At 39.6% G+C, this 17595-nt stretch overlaps 1 protein-coding gene across 1 annotated transcript; it reads right to left on the reverse strand.

The window, feature by feature from the left end:
- Positions 1–1402: 1402 nt before the first annotated feature.
- LOC144638620 (serine/threonine-protein kinase PLK1-like) lies at positions 1403–12356 on the reverse strand. The gene is made up of 10 exons (XM_078497820.1): positions 12065–12356; positions 10412–10522; positions 9608–9724; positions 8993–9210; positions 8353–8448; positions 7149–7648; positions 5229–5544; positions 3635–3764; positions 2684–2797; positions 1403–2065 (listed from the first exon to the last, which is right to left on the reverse strand). The coding sequence occupies exons 1-10, from the start codon at positions 12233–12235 to the stop codon at positions 1850–1852; spliced, it is 1989 nt and encodes a 662-aa protein (XP_078353946.1). The 5' UTR covers positions 12236–12356; the 3' UTR covers positions 1403–1849.
- Positions 12357–17595: the final 5239 nt, after the last annotated feature.

Below are 17595 nucleotides of genomic sequence, written 5' to 3' on the forward strand. Positions count from 1 at the left end.
TTTAACTTTAACTTTAACTTCAACTTCAACTTCAACTTTAACTTCAACTTCAACTTCAACTTTAACTTTAACTTTAACTTTAACTTTAACTTTAACTTTAACTTTAACTTTAACTTTAACTTTAACTTTAACTTTAACTTTAACTTTAACTTTAGAATATCGACTTAAAAGTCGATATTCTAAAGTTATTGTTTTAATTCACTTATCGCAAAAAAGTCAAAACGATAAATTTCTCGAGTTTTTTTTCAGCTTTTCGCCGCGTTCTCAACAAAACAAGAAAATGTCGACTTTTTTCCCCTTCCGCACTTTGAAATGAAATTTTGAAAATTTTTGACCAGATTTTGTTAAAAGTAACCTTAATTTTGTCTCTATAAGTCTTCTGTGCATGCGTTTAGCGCAAAAATCCCTGTGCTTGGAAAAAAGTGCCATAAGGAGAGTATATGGTTTTCAGAAACAAATGTACTTGGTATAAAAGTAACAAAATTGGCCCTGCTCACTGAAATTCGAATTTTTCCGTGTAAAAATATAGTACGTATAGGGAGAGCCCACTACCCCGCCCCTGGATTCATCATAATCTAAACAACACGGTGCTATGACACCAATAGTGCTAGAGCCCCAGACTACTGACACGAGATACACCCGTGTCACTTTTCTTAAGCTAGAGGTATACAGCTTATTCGAGAAAGGTTGTCGGAAAAGCACAAAAGTGCACACGGCAAGACCGAAAGGTGGTATGGGTAGAAGTAGAGAGCTACTGCACGTGCTTAATACTAATAAGATGGCGACATGACAAACGCGAATTTGTACGTTTTTTTTTTTTCTCTTCAGACATGTGGGAACGAGGTACTTTCAGCCACGCTGAGTTTTAGAAGAATTTTTAAACTCAAAGACATGCGACAGAAAAAGTATAAAAGCTACAGAAAATGGCCTCCTGAGAGGAAAAACAAAACCTCCACGTGTAAAAATTAGTTCAAACTTGTACATTTCCTAAAAGCCAATATACAAAATTCAAGTGAATACCCAGACCATCTTTCGGTCTTGTCCTGTGTACTTTTGTGCTTTTTTCCGACAACCTTTCTGGAATTAGCTGTATAAAGGGTAGGAAAAATGAAAGGCCTCGGGGTAGGGGGGTATTTATAGAATTCCCTCCACTATGGACAAACAACATGTTTTGAACGTTCACTATATCCAATCCAAAGAGTCCTTTACATTCGTAGCAAGAAGCTAAGATGTACTCGGCCGGTCGTTGTTCAACCTCGAGCTCATTTCCAGTGCTCTTTCGTGCAGGAGGAAGAGAACTAAAAGGACCCTGGGAGTGTTGTGGGCGATTGTTTTTACAAAGGATACTGGGTACATATGACGTCATAACGATACAATGAAACGCAATAGGTACAAGACAGCGTTTAAAAGAGTTTCTTCTTTATTTCCTCTCATCATTAATTTTAAACCTTCAGCCTTAACCGGTTATTCTATGTTTACCGTCCCTTCCATTGGTTATTTAATCTTTTGAAGGTCATCAGAGTTCTTTTGAAATCCCTAAATATTGCCAGAGGCAACTATCTTGTAAACGATGCCCTTTTCTCAATCGCCCAACCATTTTATATAAATAAATAAATAAACAAATAATTTCTTTGTTAATGTAATTAATTCCTTTGTTATATGATATCTTAGCACGAACTTATAAACTATAGCTCTCAGTAAATAAATAAATAATTCGCATCAAATATATCTAATTTGTTAACGCTTCGTATTGAATTACAAAGTTTTACGCTGTTTTTTTTCTTCTGTGTTTTGTCCACATATTTGAGTTGAAACATGAAATTGCGTCCTATATGTCACAGCAACAGATTCAAGAGTTACTTTCTTCCTCCACCAAATCCCAGACTTTTTTCAAGACTCTTTTGCAATAGCGAAGTCTTTCGATCATTTCAGGCGCGCTGCCCTGTGAGCTTATATCCGACATAAGGTAGCTTGTTCCCTCTCTCTGCTTGTCGATGTAGATCACTAAAACATCGCTTGTTCCAGGAATGAGCACAATCTTGGTGTGGTCGTTGAAGAAATTTACCTGTGAAGAAATAAATTATTTCATTGAACCTTTTTGTGTATAATTTATGCTGTTGTTGAAAAATATTTAGTAGAAATTAAGCAAAGTTCTTTTGAAAATCCGCGAATCTGTTTGGTTCTCCCATTTTTTGTACAGTTTTTCCTGAGTTTTGGCTTAAAAGTACACAAAATTAAAACTTTAAACAGCAAGGGATTGCAAACGATGACCCTGCTAACTTAGGATCTACTATAAAATCTAATCAACAAAAATATGAAATAACTGAACAAAAAATAATGCAAGGCTGATCATATTACGTGAAAACAGTAGACCTTGTGAGGCACGTAAAATTCTAGGTTTTGGACTGCAACCAGTTTAGAGTTTCTAGTAAAACAATTATTTCCGCCGCGAGAAAAATAACGCCTGATGGCAGTTTACAATTAAACTTGTCTACAAGCCCAAGTTTTCTATGAGCGATATTCGCTCATTGAAAACTCGGGATCGTAGTATAATTGTTAACTAGAAAATTGTACGTGATTGAGTTTTTACTTTCTCTTCTTTTTCCAAGTAGCCACGTTGATTTATTCTTGTACACAATAAAATTCTTGTTTAGTTCCAAAATAACCGCACTTTAAAGCTTACCTGTATCGTTCCGTTGCTAAGATACATCACCATGGTGATATCCGTGCGAAACCAGATGTCTACAAACGGAAAGCTCGGCTGGTCAGCAGAAGTCACTCCCTTTGAATCACCTCCCTGTTGAAAAATAGCCTTTTCTATTACGAGACATGAAATATTTATACACTCGGAAGAATGTGCTATCTGACAAGAGAGTAGAAAAACCAATAGCGAAGCGCGCGAATAACGTCATGACTCAGACAAGACTCAGATAAGCAAACCGGAATGGCGGACGATTTTCCTAAGACACTTTCTAAAACAGCCGGTGTTCCTAAAACACTTTATTGAATTGAAAACTTCGCCTAGGGTCCCTTTATTGCTCTCAGAAAACGCTGATGTTTTTCGAGCCTCGTGTGGGGTATAATCATTTGCATTCTATTTTTAGAACTCGCGCGCTTCGCTATAAATATACAAAAGGAGTTGTGTTTGGTCTGTCAGCTTTTTGTAACATCAACCTTTTGTTACATCATTACACTTGTTAAAGTGTATAGATCACAACTATGTTTTTATTAAGAAGCAAGAATGAAAAAAACATATTGGAACATGGCAAACACGCCCTGTCCTCCTCTTACTTTTCGCGGGCGAGCCCTGAAGTAGCCTGGAAAACCTGGGAGCGGATTGCGTGGTGGTTGTGCCCCCTCCTCCCTCCCTCCCCTCATCCCCCTCCCCCCCCGCCCATAGGATGCTAGTCGACAAATGCTGGAGTTGTCCCCAACATTTGTCAAGTCTGACAACTGAAAATCCAGCACCCCATAAAGACTTTCTTTATACCATTGCTCTTTGTAAAAAGACGCACCGTGAGAGTGAAGTGTCTTGCACAACCAGGGCTAGACCCAGATCTCTCGACCAGGGTCCAACGCATCAGCCACTAGGGCATTATGTCGTTCCCTCTCTCGAAACTTTATTTTATCATACCTTCAACAAATGCTTATCCATGTAATTTGCAAAGTATGTTAGCAGCATAAACTTGGCCTGTAAGTTCGTCGGTACAGCAGTGGCTCGAAACTGACATGCGTTGTTCACTTGATCACAGTAATGCACAGTACTGTAAAAAATAAACATAGAAAAGTTAGTGATAAATGATCGTCGCAGTGAATTTCCAATTTAAGCAATTGGAATAAAGAAGCCTGAAAAAAATTCAGGGCTTCAACGGGATTCGAACCCGTGACCTCCGCGATGCCGGTGCGATGCTCTACCAACTGAGCTATTGAAGCCACACATTGGGAGCGAGGTCAATTGTGAGTTCACGGGAAAATATGAACTCACAATTGACCTCGCTCCCAATGTGTGGCTTCAATAGCTCAGTTGGTAGAGCATCGCACCGGCATCGCGGAGGTCACGGGTTCGAATCCCGTTGAAGCCCTGAATTTTTTTCAGGCTTCTTTATTCCAATTGCTTAAATTGGAAATTCACTGCTACGATCATTTATCACTCTCATATACATCCGCAGTTCATATATGAATCATTTCATATACATTACATCATTTCACTCCTCTCACGGGAAAATATGAACTCACAATTGACCTCGCTCCCAATGTGTGGCTTCAATAGCTCAGTTGGTAGAGCATCGCACCGGCATCGCGGAGGTCACGGGTTCGAATCCCGTTGAAGCCCTGAATTTTTTTCAGGCTTCTAGCTTTATTCCAATTGCTTAAATTGGAAATTCACTGCTACGATCATTTATCACTCTCATATACATCCGCAGTTCATATATGAATCATTTCATATACATTTCATCATTTCACTCCTCTCACGGGAAAATATAAACTCACAATTGACCTCGCTCCCAATGTGTGGCTTCAATAGCTCAGTTGGTAGAGCATCGCACCGGCATCGCGGAGGTCACGGGTTCGAATCCCGTTGAAGCCCTGAATTTTTTTCAGGCTTCTTTATTCCAATTGCTTAAATTGGAAATTCACTGCGACGATCATTTATCACTCTCATATACATCCGCAGTCCATAGATGAATCATTTCATATACATTACATCATAGAAAAGTTAGCGAAAAAACGACAAAGGTAGCTTTATAGCGGGATGGTTGCAATTTAATTTGCTGGAGAGTTATCAGCGAAGCGATTCAGGGAACATGAAGTTTTGAGGTCTCGATTCCAACATCTTTGTTTGAAGAAACGAAAGGTTGGAAGTTACGAAAATGGCATTAATCAGGTGGGGGGGGGGGGGTGGGGGGTGGCGAGTCACGATGAAACACTCTATAAAAAATCTCTATAAAATCACTTTACTAATACCTGAACAGAAAATTTAGTCTTAAGATACCTTTTTGGTTTAGCTGGGCGTTTATTTTAGCTCATAGAATTTAGGTACCCTATCTAAGGATCACACCGGGAACTCATTGCCAAAAGGAGCAAAAATGATACCCTATTTAAGGACCGAGAACCTCAAAAACCATACCCTATCGGGCAGCACATACCTATATAGGCCACATATGGGAGTCCCCCCCCCGGGGTAGGGAATAGGGGTAAGAGATGTTTGTAAGCAGAAGTGTACTTACCTTTTACCAGAAGAAAGCGCGATCTTGGTGCAGTCGTTAAATCTAACAGTAACACTTCCATCCGACAGCTGGGCTCCAAATCCGTACTTATTACTATAATCAACCCACTTTGTAACCAATAACGACTTGGGGGAGTCACGCAGCTGTGTCCCCCCTGATTTCTTGATGTTTCCTGATGAGTGACAGGGGGGCCGCTTTGCAACTGAGCCTGAAGATTTACTGGGAGACTTCTGCTGGCGTTCTTCGAGGCATTCCAAGCAGTCGGAAAGTTTGGACATTAATTCATCCGGCGGGAAGTATTTCGTCTTTTTCTGACCTAAGAATTGGAATGGAAATGACACTTGTCAATATGTTTGAAAAAAAGGTAAAGTATAGTATAAGGTTAAGTCTGCGTTCGAGCCTAGTGGCCTATCAGGCCGGAGCTTAACCCGCTTTCAGTAGCATGAAGTGACTAGGAGTATTTCTACTCCCCCCTATTCCATCGCAGGGTTACCCCCAGCAGCAAATTTGCCGGTAAGGTAATGTCTGCTTCGAGCCTAGTGGACCATACAGGCCGTAGCATTAAGCAACTAGGAGTATTGCTACTTCCCCCTGGATGGGATGCCAGTCCATCGCAGGGTTACCCCCCAGCAGTAAATTCGCCGGTACCCATTTATACACCTGGGTGGAGAGAGGCACTGTGAGAGTGAAGTGTCTTGCCCAAGAACACAACGCAGCGCCCCGGCCAGGCCTCGCGCTAACCATTAGGCCACCGCGCCTCCCACAAATTTGCCGGTACCCGTTTTTAACACTTTAGGGGAGCACGGATAGCGCGGTGGTGAAAGCGCTCGCTTTCCACCAATGTGGCCCGGGTTCGATTCTCGGACCCGGCGTCATATGTGGGTTGAGTTTGTTGTTGGTTCTCGTCCTTGCTCCGAGGGTTTTTCTTCGGGTTCTCCGGTTTTCCTCTCTCCACAAAAACCAACACTTCTAAATTCCAATTCGATCAGGAATCCGAGGGCCACAGGTTTGTCAGTCGAAAGACTGTTATGTGCAATCCTCGTAAAACAAAGTTGATTTATTTATTTTATTTATTTAGAGTGGCACTATGAGAGTTAAGCATCTTCTTAAGAAAATAGGGAAACAATAAAATAATATAAGAAAGAGAAACGGGGTGAAAGGAATTAGGGCATGTTTCAACCACATTTTTTTCCGTCATTTTGAATTTTAGTGGCGGTTAAATCTTTTATCTGCCAATAGTAAATCATCATTACATTTACTAAATTCAATTTGCATTTGCATGTCGTTTTTCTAAACCTATAAGTACAATTAATTTCTAGGCCATATTTTTTCGAAAATTTCTCAATCACGAGACCAAATAATATACTACAACCATGCTACTGAGCAATAACTTTAACTTGATCATTGATTGTTTTGCTCGCTAAACTTAATTGTTTGGTTCTTTTTGTAGACCGAACTCTAACACTGAAGTAATCATTTGATTTTTCTTCCCTATTTCCTCAAGCGATCTATCCTAGGAAGAGACCGAGACCCAACCTTTTCGGGGAAATGTTAGTTGCGATGGACAGAAAAATAATTTCAGTTACGCGCGCACGTTTTTTAATGAGGGCCTGCTCACTTCCTGACTCGTCCCCAGTCGTCTTCATATAGCACGCGGCAAAGGGAGAAGCACGCGCGCGAGGTGGGGGAGCAGGGGATGATGCTTTCTCCCTACCCATCTCCCCTTGCGCTCCCTTTCTCGGTACCCGTCTCTCCCTCCGCTGTATCTTTGCCGCGTGTTGTATGAAGACGACTGGGGACGAGTCAGGCTCACTTCTAAGAACACGAAGTGGCACTGCACATGACGAGAGTGAGAACTGAAACGTATCGATAAAGTGTAGACAAATAGGAAGGATTTTATTTTACAACGTAATACCTTACCTTCTTGTCCGGTATCCCTTGTGCAGCTACTTTCATTAATTTCACTTAATCCGCTGTCCTTTTCACTCGGAGAAACCACATGACCAATTTCTTTTCTTTTCTGTTCTTCAGCACAACAATCTCTTCCCAGCGATTCTTCTTTTTCGTCCGAAGATAGTTTCATTTGTCTTGATAAAGTCATTGTTATCTTTTTAATCGCTTCCTTTGAGATTTTCTTGTCAGAATCTCCACTCTTCTCGTAGTCAGACCATTTTGGCGAGACTGTTACTATCGAGGCCGGAAGTCGGTTTGGGAAAAATCCTTTTTTGAAAAACTCGTCGGCTAGAATCTCGTTGAGCGAGGGTCTGTTCGCGGGGTTCGCCTGTAGCATTTTTTGAATGAGCTTCGCTGCGCTGTCTGATATACGCGATGGAATCGTGTATTCGTTGTTTCGTATTCGGTTGTAGGTCTCTCTTAAAGACTTCGTTTCAAAAGGGGGATGTCCAATTAAGAGCGTGTACCTGCATAACAACAGAAAAAAAGAGTTACTTAAATTTCAAAAAATTTAGAAGTTTTAATTAGCATTCATTTCTCTCTCTGATCTCTGGGAGCTACACCATAAGATATCCTCATGACGTCAGTAGGTGTCCTTTGCCTTTCTATAGGTGCGTGTTATTTACGGCAAATTACAACAATTCGCCTTAATCTTATGCACCTTAATTTACGTCATTGTTAATTTAAATCACACTTTTTTATAGCATTGTTATTTTAAGACCCCTTCATTTCCAGCAAAGTTACTTGTGTTCAACGTCTCGGTCGCAGTCAGTTGACACATCGTCATCAATATTGCTTTTAGTTTTTAGTTTCGTAACGTTTGTTATCTCCAAGGGTAAATGGAGAAACCGCTCACTTCTACTCTCTTGTGATAATTGACCATCGCGTTTCAGGCTTTCTTCCCATTTACTGGTATTCTGTTGTTGGTTGTTGGTTGTTGTTTTGTCTCGTAAAAAGCACAGGTAGCTATAGAAATTATCAGTTATCATGCATAAAGAATCAAATTCGCGTTGATTAAATGCATATGAACATAACTTTTCGAAAATTCGCATTAATTTTATAACGCGAAATTTTTTTGCGTTGTTAAAATTCCTCGTTATAACATTCATTCCTATAAATGCTGTGATAACGCTACACCCATTTTCTGGGGTCACTTTTCGAGAAGACTTACATGACGCAGCCAAGCGCCCACGTATCCACCTCATAACTGTGTCCTTCTTTAGACAGAACTTCGGGTGCTATGTAGTTTGGTGTACCACACATTGTCCTGAAAGTAAGAAAATGGCCACGTTTATGGAGTTTTCTCTATAGTTGATCTGCGTGAAAACAATTTTTCGTTTAATAAAGCTTTCTCCGGCAATCTAAGGGGCGGGGATCTTATTGGAGGGGGTGCACCACTAACACTTTTTTTTTGCAGAATACTAGTTGTATTAGAAAGCGGTTGGTCATCTTAGGGGGTGCTCACCTCGTGTACCCTCCCCCTAAATCCGCCCCCGTGAATCTAATTGACTGATCGTTCGTGTGTAATTTGTAGATGTAACATATCTGGCTTAATTCAGGCCATTCTAGTAACTTAGAGCTATGGCCGATGAGAGAGTGGACCTTGAAAATTACATAACCCAAAACACAGTTTAATTGTAACATGGCGAAGTTCGTTCTCAAAAAAATTTCTCTTCATCATTTATTTAGGAGTCACCGTATCGAAAAGTTAATTTTTATTATTGGTTGCGAAATGTTATTGTAATGTTAGTTCTGACAAATTTAGAATGATGCATAACTTGATTAAAGGCGGTATTTTTTACATTACTTACTTAATTTTCTTTTCGCCCTCCTTCAGCCTCACTGCCAAGCCAAAGTCGCCGAGCCTCAATTCCATGTCAGAATTGAGAAAAAAGTTACCAACTTTGATATCGCGATGTATCACACGCTGAGCGTGCAGATACGAGCAGGCTTGCACGGCTTGATACATCAGGTATCGGACCTCAGGTTCCGTTAGCTTTCCACGGCTTTTGAGCGTCTGTACCAAAGACTAGCAAAAAAGTACACAGAGAAGTATTACAAATTGAATAGTGATTATAAAGCTAAAGTGATTTTGGAACGATGTCCTGCGCAGAAAGAAGATGGAGCCAGTGCCAAACGCCGGAAGCAGGCAACAAGTGCAAAGCAAGGGAAAATATGCAATCGGTTTTAAGCGCGGGAAAACACGCAATCTATGCCAAGCGCGGGAAAGCTTGCGGCCTCCCCTTTTTTTTTTTTTGGGGGCCCCCCCCCAGTGTTAAGCGCGGGAAAACGTGCGTATGCTAAGTCACGATTGGTTTTAGCTTTGCTTATAATTGGTTAGAAAAACAGCACGTTCGTTCCGATTGGTTAGAGCGTTTATCACGCTATTTTTTGACCAATTATAAGAAATGCTTTCATTGGCTTACCTTACGACTGCAGAGCTCCAGCAAAATATAAACATGTTGATCATCTTCAAAATGTCCATGAAAGCCAACAACGTGCCGTTGTCGAAGACTCTTGTGAAGTTCGATTTCCGTTTCAATCTACAACATAAATAAATCATTTGTAATATTTTACTTAAAAAAGTAAAAAAAACTATATATGCAACTTCTGCACCCCCCCCCCCCCCCCCCAGCATATCTTGAAAAATTTGCCCATTTTTTTTTTCAATTGTGTCATTGGTATTCCGTCTTATTCTTTCTCAGTTGTAACCATACGTGTTTATTTAATAATAATAATAATTTGCTAATTTATATGTTAGTTTATTATTACTTTTTCTACCTTGGAGAACTATTGTTTTAAAGGTTTCCTTCAATTGCCAAGTGATTTTATACACCAGAAAAATGATTTAAAATTTAGCGATAGGGAACATTTGGGAGGCGTGGTAGCCTTATGGATAACGCGCCGGACCCGGATCGAAAAATCCGGGTTTAAGCCCTGGACGGGGTCACTGTGTTTGTTTTGGGGCAAGACACTTTACTCCCTCCACCCAGGTGTATAAATGGGTGCCGACGAAATTGTGGGGGGTACCCTGCGATGGACTAGCATCCCATCCAGGGGGAGAAGAAATATTCCTAGCCACTTAATGCTATCGAAACCGGGATACCTCCAGCAATATGGGCCCCTTGGTTCGAGGCTTCCCCTTTTTTCAAAGCTCTTTTAAGTTGCAACAAATCCAGATGCCCATATAACAACAGTGGAATGTACCCCATCTATTGACACTGTCTTACCTTGTTGTATCTGTCAGCAGACTTTGTGAGTTTAGCCTTTGGTACAGCTTTCAATGCATACACTTTATTAGTTGACATGTCGGTGACTTCGTAGACACGTGCGAATCCACCCTGGGCGAAAAAAAGAACAGCAATTCAACATCGAGTCATGTTTAGTTGAAGAAAACACGCGAAGCTGTTTCATTCGCGGTAAATAGGCCCTTTGAAATCTCATATTATGGTCGTGAAACAAAATTAATGGTAAAAATGGAAAGATCCCGATGAATTTACAAAATGCACCAATTCTCAAACCTCTGATGTTTAAGCGTGAGATTTAACGGCAGTTTGAAAAATATTAAAAGGTTAAACTAGATGGCAAAACCTTGCCATCCAGTGACTTTTTCCTTTTAAAATCTGAATTTAATTTCTCAAGCCTTCAAACTGTCATATAAAAATTTACTGGTCCGCTTTTTGGCACCAAAAATAGTTAAAATGTCGGATGAAATAAATAAAGATCGAAAAATGTGCGCGTTTTTCTTTTTTACTCTTGTCGAGTTGCCAACTTTATTCAGCTGGAAATGAAGTACTGGGACCGATTTCAAACTGGTACCATTACACGCGCAAATAAACGTGACAAAAACAAAGATCGATTTCCCACTAAAATGGCCTCTGATAACTGCACACTAATTAATTATAAAGTAGCTTTAAAATGTGTTTTTGTGGTGTAAAAAATGAAAACAAACTTAACACCAGCTAGCAATTAATCAACACTAATTTTAACTCACCGAGAAAAACAATTATGGTGCGATGAAATGCAGTTATAGTGAATAGTAAAATTGTTTCTATCAGACAAATTATAAGACCAGTAGTATGTAGCCCTTTTTCTTAGAGAATAGGATAAAATAAAACTGAGAAATTAGTCACTAGGTTTTATATAAACTTTAATCTGCTATGCCGTCGGTTTTAAACAGCAGCATTTATTGTCATACGGTTTTTAAAAGTTGGTGAAAAGTTTATATATCTGAAAACATTCTAGATTGCACGGTCTAAACTCTTTTAATACTTTCTATAAGGAATAATGTAAGTCTCAATAGTGATCGATTTTGAATTTCTCGTAAGAATATCTGCACACTGTCAGACAAACAGGTTATGAGAAAATAAGAATATTGTCCGTCAACATTGGGATTATATCGCGTTTTTGTGTGCTACTAAATACTTTGAACTAGCAGCGCATTAGATAAATGCTTCCAATCAGCAAAGAAAATTAACATTTTCATACGCTTCGAAGCGAAAGGCTTCGACTTCGATTAGAATGAGTGAATAACAAAAGCATTAGATCGCAAAATGGGCGGAGGGTTTAAAGTTGCAGCTTGCGAAAACTAAATAAACAAAAATTACAAATTTAAAACCGGGTGTTTACGGCTTTCATCTGCAAAATTCTAAAACTAAAAGTATATGTACCGTTATCGAGAGATATTGTTTACAAATCGACCACATTTTAGCGTCAATAATCGAGGGTTTCTGACATATAACTAAAAAAAACTCCGCTACATTCACAAATAAATGTGATTACTTCGGCCATTAAGTCAACATAGCGAAGGCTTTCCTTTAATTTCTCGTCGAAATCTCGGCGGTCTTAATTAAAACAAGAAATTTCTCCGGCACATAACTTACCTTGCCGAGTAATCGACCTCGAAAGTAACGTTTCCCATTTCCGTTGTCAATTACTTTTGGAACTTCCGGTAATGGGGTGTCTTTAACTGCCCTTGATTTCTTCAAAGAGCGATCTTCCACGCTTCTATAAACCGGAGGCTGAGGAACAAAATTTGTCGTTAACGCTGACATTTTAAATTTCTTCTAATCTTAACTGCAGGGACACTTTTCAGTTGTGTGTTCTCTAGAGGGTAAAGATATGTTTTCAAAGCATGTTTTCCTAACGAACTGCAAAGATACCTGTTAATGCTGCTCTGTGATTGGCTCGTTTAGATTCCACGTGCAACGGTCATTGTGTGATGCGAGCACGCATGTTTTGCGCGCTTGAAATTTTGCGCGCGCACGGCGATGGTTAAATACACCCACTAGCAAATTAGGCGGTTACGCGATCTGCTCCCAACAGCTTCGCTGTCGCGTTTGAAGGATTATTTGTTTAGACTTTAGATAGACCTAAATAACCGGTGATCAGACTAATTTTGCGCGCTTGTTTACTCCTTGTGTTTACGAGGTCGTCCGAGAAATTACGTCTCTATTTTTCGCGCGTCTTCCGCGTAAATAGAGCCCCGAGAATTGGTCTGATCACAGCTACCCGCATTACAATGAACTTTTCGTAAAGAACTTACTCAGTAATTTCTCGATTTTTCAAGGCCCTCGTTTTGCGGCGTTTATTTTCATCGATCAGTAAACATTTCTTTTAACAAGGAAGCGACTCTTTTTTCGCGACAACAAATTTGCGCACATTTTTAAAATCGCGCAAAAAACCCCGCGAAATTTGGATGGCGCGGAAAACTTCATGTAATACGGTGGTTAATAATTTCCTTAAATTCCTCTTTTTCAGCATGCGCTCAAAAATGTGTTCTAAATTAAGTGCAAGGTTAGCAAGGTGGTCAAAGAAGGCATCCAAGGATTGAAAGTTTTAAATTGACTTGATCTCAGAGAGAGAGTCGGTGAAAACAAAGTTACTCGTGTGAATTGAAATTTCAAATTATTATCAGCTCGAGCTTTTCGGCGCAGAAATAACACAGATTGCTTTTGCTCAAAGCAAGATAATTTTTGAACGATTTAATACACGAGTCTTAAACAGAATTCAAACATACTCAGGGAATTAGCTGGCCAATTTTGGGTTGCAAGTTAAACTTGGCGAGCGAAAAACAGTGCCGTATGAGAAACGCCGACGTGAAATAATTTCTGTACGATTTGATTGATAAAATTAAAAGTTTTCATTAACAGGTGTAGGTATGCTGGGTTTTTCCTTTTTTTTGTTTATCAGTTTTTCGTGCGTGCCTGTTAAACCGAGTCAAATTCTCGTTGAAAAATTTACAAATAAATACATAGAAAACAAGAATTGCGACCGCACATGGGCCACAAGTATATATGTTTTACCATTTTTTTACCATTTTTTCTTTTGCTGGAAGCTCTCCTAATAGTTACGTCCATAACAAAGCTTATTGAGACTTTTGAGTTTTGAAGGCTCTCCAGAAAATTTGGAGCAAGTTCAAATTCGTAACATAGAGAGCGCACAATGAGCCGTCAAGAGCGGTCGAAAGCATGCGAGAATAATCAGATTTGTAATGTCTGTACGTATAAGCTTTTGCGCGTCCGATTCCAAATCTGATTCACTCGTGAGTGTAAAATCAGCCAGATATCTAGCATTTATCTTCTAGTCGCCTCCTATATAAACCAAAGTTGATTTATTCCAGTACACCAGACGCGATACGAAGATTGTGTTCTTCACCCCCCCCCCCCCCCCACCACCACCACCACCACCACCTCCCCCCGCTTCCTTTTGAGACTTGGTTGCTACGCTCCAAAAGTTAAAAATGTTGAATATTAGCTCCCTTTCTCGAACTCGCTTATCTCGAACTTCGATTAATCGAATAATCGAAATCTTTATCGCTTAGACACTGTTACACAGCGGTGTTCTTAAAATGATTGAAATTTCCCTTGTGTCCTAGATAGCGGAATTCTAACATGTCTCAAGCGGCTCTTGAAAAAAAACTGAACCAACTTGATCAACTTAGCAAATAGAAATTAAGTCGGGCTTTGTTCGCTGCCAAGCGTTACTTACTTTTAAAATTACCGATATCTGGGCTGGGCTCGAGTCAGCGATATCCCTGGGATTTTGCCCAAGGACACATAATTTATCAATAACGAATCTCATTATTTGAATGTTCCACTCTGATCGCAGCGGGTAATTTTTAATCTAGATTGCAGTATCTACTCGTAGTATAATGTTTCTGTGTTTTAACTTCTTTAATTATATGGTGATCAATGCTAAAGCAAAGAATTATTTTCCATACGATTTGTCATAGAATATTTGCCAGAGCGTCTTGGCAGACTCGTGGTAAATAGAAGGTAGAATTCAACACAGCCACTAAAAATTCATTTTTGCTAGTCATATACCAACCATGTACGACGCTTTATAAGTTACACAGTTGTAAAATTTGATTACTTGCTTTTTGAATTAATTAATTTCTGCTCTTCTGGTAATATCATAACAACAAAAAGCTACGATCAAGTTAAAATGTTTATATATGTGTTAGAATTTAATTTCGATTGTCAGATTTTAACACAGCCACTAAAAATAATTTTTGCTAGTCATGTAAACCATAAGCGACGCTTTATAAGTTACTCAATTCCTATATGTGATTGCCTGCATTTCGAAATGATTTCTGCTCTTCTTGTAATATCATAAGAACAAAAAGGCTACGATCAAGTTTATATATGCGTTAGAATTTAATATAGATTGTCAGATTTTAAAAAACACGCAAATTGCGCCGGGAACTTATCCTTGAAGATCGCGTAAGCAACAACTTTAAAATCAAGTTAAGAAACAAATAATTTATGAAATAATCTTACCTTTGAAACTTTGTCGTTATCATTTGTGCTTTCATTCGTTTCGATTCCTGAATCCATAACTCCAACCCTTTCGATCGAACGGGAATACCCTTTAATCTCTACTGCTGAGAAGAAATATTTCTTTCTCCACCATACTAAATTAAAATCCTTCTCAATGCATTTTCCTTCGCTGTAAAAGTATTTTCAGTACTTTGGAGCTGGTCGTCCTAATGTATATTCAGATGGATTAACTGATCTCACAGATAATATTAAGATAACATATAGTATATCAGTAAAAACATTTCCACGTTTCAACACAGAACTGAACCTTCAAGCCGGAAATAACATTGACACACGGTACCAGTAGCCACCCGCTAAAGGGATCGTGACGTCACTTCAAGTATAGTCGAAGCGCTCTTAACGGACACTCTCGTAGGCGGTCAGCTCTACTTACGGTCGCCTTGTTTGAAACCCCGTTTAAACTCCAATACAAACTCTGTATTTTTGCATTTTCGTTAGCGGACATTCCCGTAAGCGGCCGCGGACACTTTCAAAGATTGCGACTTGGACTTTTTCTTTGTTTTTAAGCTCCCGTAAGCGGACACCCCAAAGAAAATTCTAGTAACAACCTCTGTATCTTGTTTTTATCAATCAACTTCACATCGCCGTTCGTCACAATGATTTTACAGTAATTACAGTGCCATATTTCAGTGCTTGTTTTGTCCTCATTCACGTCCAGCCCGTTATTGTTAGCTGGGCGAGCTCCCGTAAGCGGCCATATATCCCCTACACCTCTAGTGGCCGCTGACGAGAACCATGCTCGTAAGCGGCCAGCTCCAGTTACGGACACTTTTTTCCCGTCCGAGGGTGTCCGCTTACGAGAGCTTTGACTGTATCGTATTTGTTATTAAGTGCACTCGTCGAAATAGCTAGTTTCTGATTGGACGAGAGAACTACAATTAATCCCAAAATTGTACTCCATAGGAGAACCTACCACCCCTTTTTTTCCCGAAGTTGACACGACGTCTTTCAAAGATTTCCGAAGATGACACGAGGTCTTCGGAAGATTTCTGAAGACCAAAGTCCTTCAAAGATATCTCAAGTTGATTTAATTACTACCAAAGTTAGGGACGGACCATTTTTTTGGAGGGAAATGAAATGAATTGTTTGCAAACACGATATGTATAATAAAAAATAGCTTGAATTTCGAAAAAAAAACGTTTGCAGAGATGCATGAACTAAAAAAAAGTTTGCAAAGAAAAATTTTTATACCCCCCCACCCCTCCAAAAAATAATGGTCCGTCCCTTAACACGAAGTCTTACGAATATTTCCGTAGTTGATCCGACTGATAAGATCGAAGATTTCTTAAGTTAACTCGTAGCAGACTAAAGAACGAACCGTGGAACTGAACCGTGAAACCATGAACGAATCGTAATCTGTAATTCTGTTGAATATGCTTTAAACAAGAAATTGCACGATCTTCTAGTACAATTCGTGATTAAAAGGTACTTTTGATGTTTTTAAACTACTCACATCGCACTTCGCCTAAAGGCTCGTGTAATTTTGAAACTTTTAAAACATCACTCGTACCTATAAGACCCCCTATAAATCATGAATTTTATTCGATTTCGTGCAATTCAGTACAGATTACCGCAATGAACTCTGGCGGATTTAGCGCCCTTTTTTCAATAAGTTCCCCATTTATTAATTAATTAAATTAATAAAAACGCCCCTGTTGGCTGCCATATTTGTGCCCGCCTACTTATTTCTGTAATTTTGCTCAAAATTATTTTCGCAATTACTCAGTTGTGAAAAAACGGCTACAATGCCATAACTTTGACCAACGGATCTTGGCAATTTGCTCAAGCAAATTTGAGGGGGAAGGTTGAAAGTTGCTTCAGAAAAACTGTCAATCAAGATTGAAACCTTGACCCAGAACATTGCAAAATTCTACGCGATGAAGCGTCTCGTTTGACTGTAAAGCCCGGGCCAAACGAGGATGAGAGTTAATAACAGTTCAAAACAGTTCAACAGTTCAAAACTCTGCACTCTCATCAACTCTCATCGACTTTGAACGTGCTCAAATGTTCCTGACAGTAGATGAGAGTTTGACGAACTCTCGTTCTCGTTTGGCACGAGTTGATGAAAGCGCATGATAGATGAGGAAAACTTTCATGAGAGTCAACTCTCATCAACTCTCATCCTCGTTTGGTCCGGGCTTAATGCATTGTATTTAAAAATTTTCCACAATCACGCATCTCCACACCTAACTCCGTCCTGGGAGGATCACGCAATGTGCGAACGCGTCCTTTGTGGAGACAGAAAAAGAAGATGGTAATGAAATAGTTCAGGGGCGTAGCCAGCTTTTTGAAGAGTTGTAGGCCTGGCCAACCGCATTTGATGGGTTGGGGGTCGGGGAGGGCGGGTTTACCGGGGAAGGTTTTGGGATCAAGAAATAATTTCTTATTCCGATTTTTTTGGTTATTCTTTTTGTATTTCGACAGCTCCGCAGCTAATAAACTATTCTAACCTTTCATAACAAGTAGTTATTAGACTTCGTCTTCCTCTAAGAAAGTGAAATAAAGTTGAGTCAGATCTGTCACTTTAATGTCAGTAATTATTCGTTGTGAATCAAGTGCTGAGAAGGTTGAGA

Source organism: Oculina patagonica, chromosome 14 (assembly GCF_052425735.1).
Source record: "Oculina patagonica isolate OP01 chromosome 14, crgOcupat, whole genome shotgun sequence".
Classification (NCBI taxonomy): domain Eukaryota; kingdom Metazoa; phylum Cnidaria; class Anthozoa; order Scleractinia; family Oculinidae; genus Oculina; species Oculina patagonica.

What these genes read in the sequence shown, in the direction of transcription:
- LOC144638620 (XM_078497820.1), bottom strand. Translation starts at nt 12,235, where the DNA reads ATGTCAGCGTTAACGACAAATTTTGTTCCTCAGCCTCCGGTTTATAGA. An exon ending in GAGGTCGATTACTCGGCAAG is followed by an intron (nt 10,523 to 12,064) that starts GTAAGTTATGTG and finishes TTTTTCGCCCAG; the next exon opens with GGTGGATTCGCACGTGTCTA. An exon ending in GAGGGCGAAAAGAAAATTAA is followed by an intron (nt 8,449 to 8,992) that starts GTAAGTAATGTA and finishes TCTTACTTTCAG; the next exon opens with GACAATGTGTGGTACACCAA.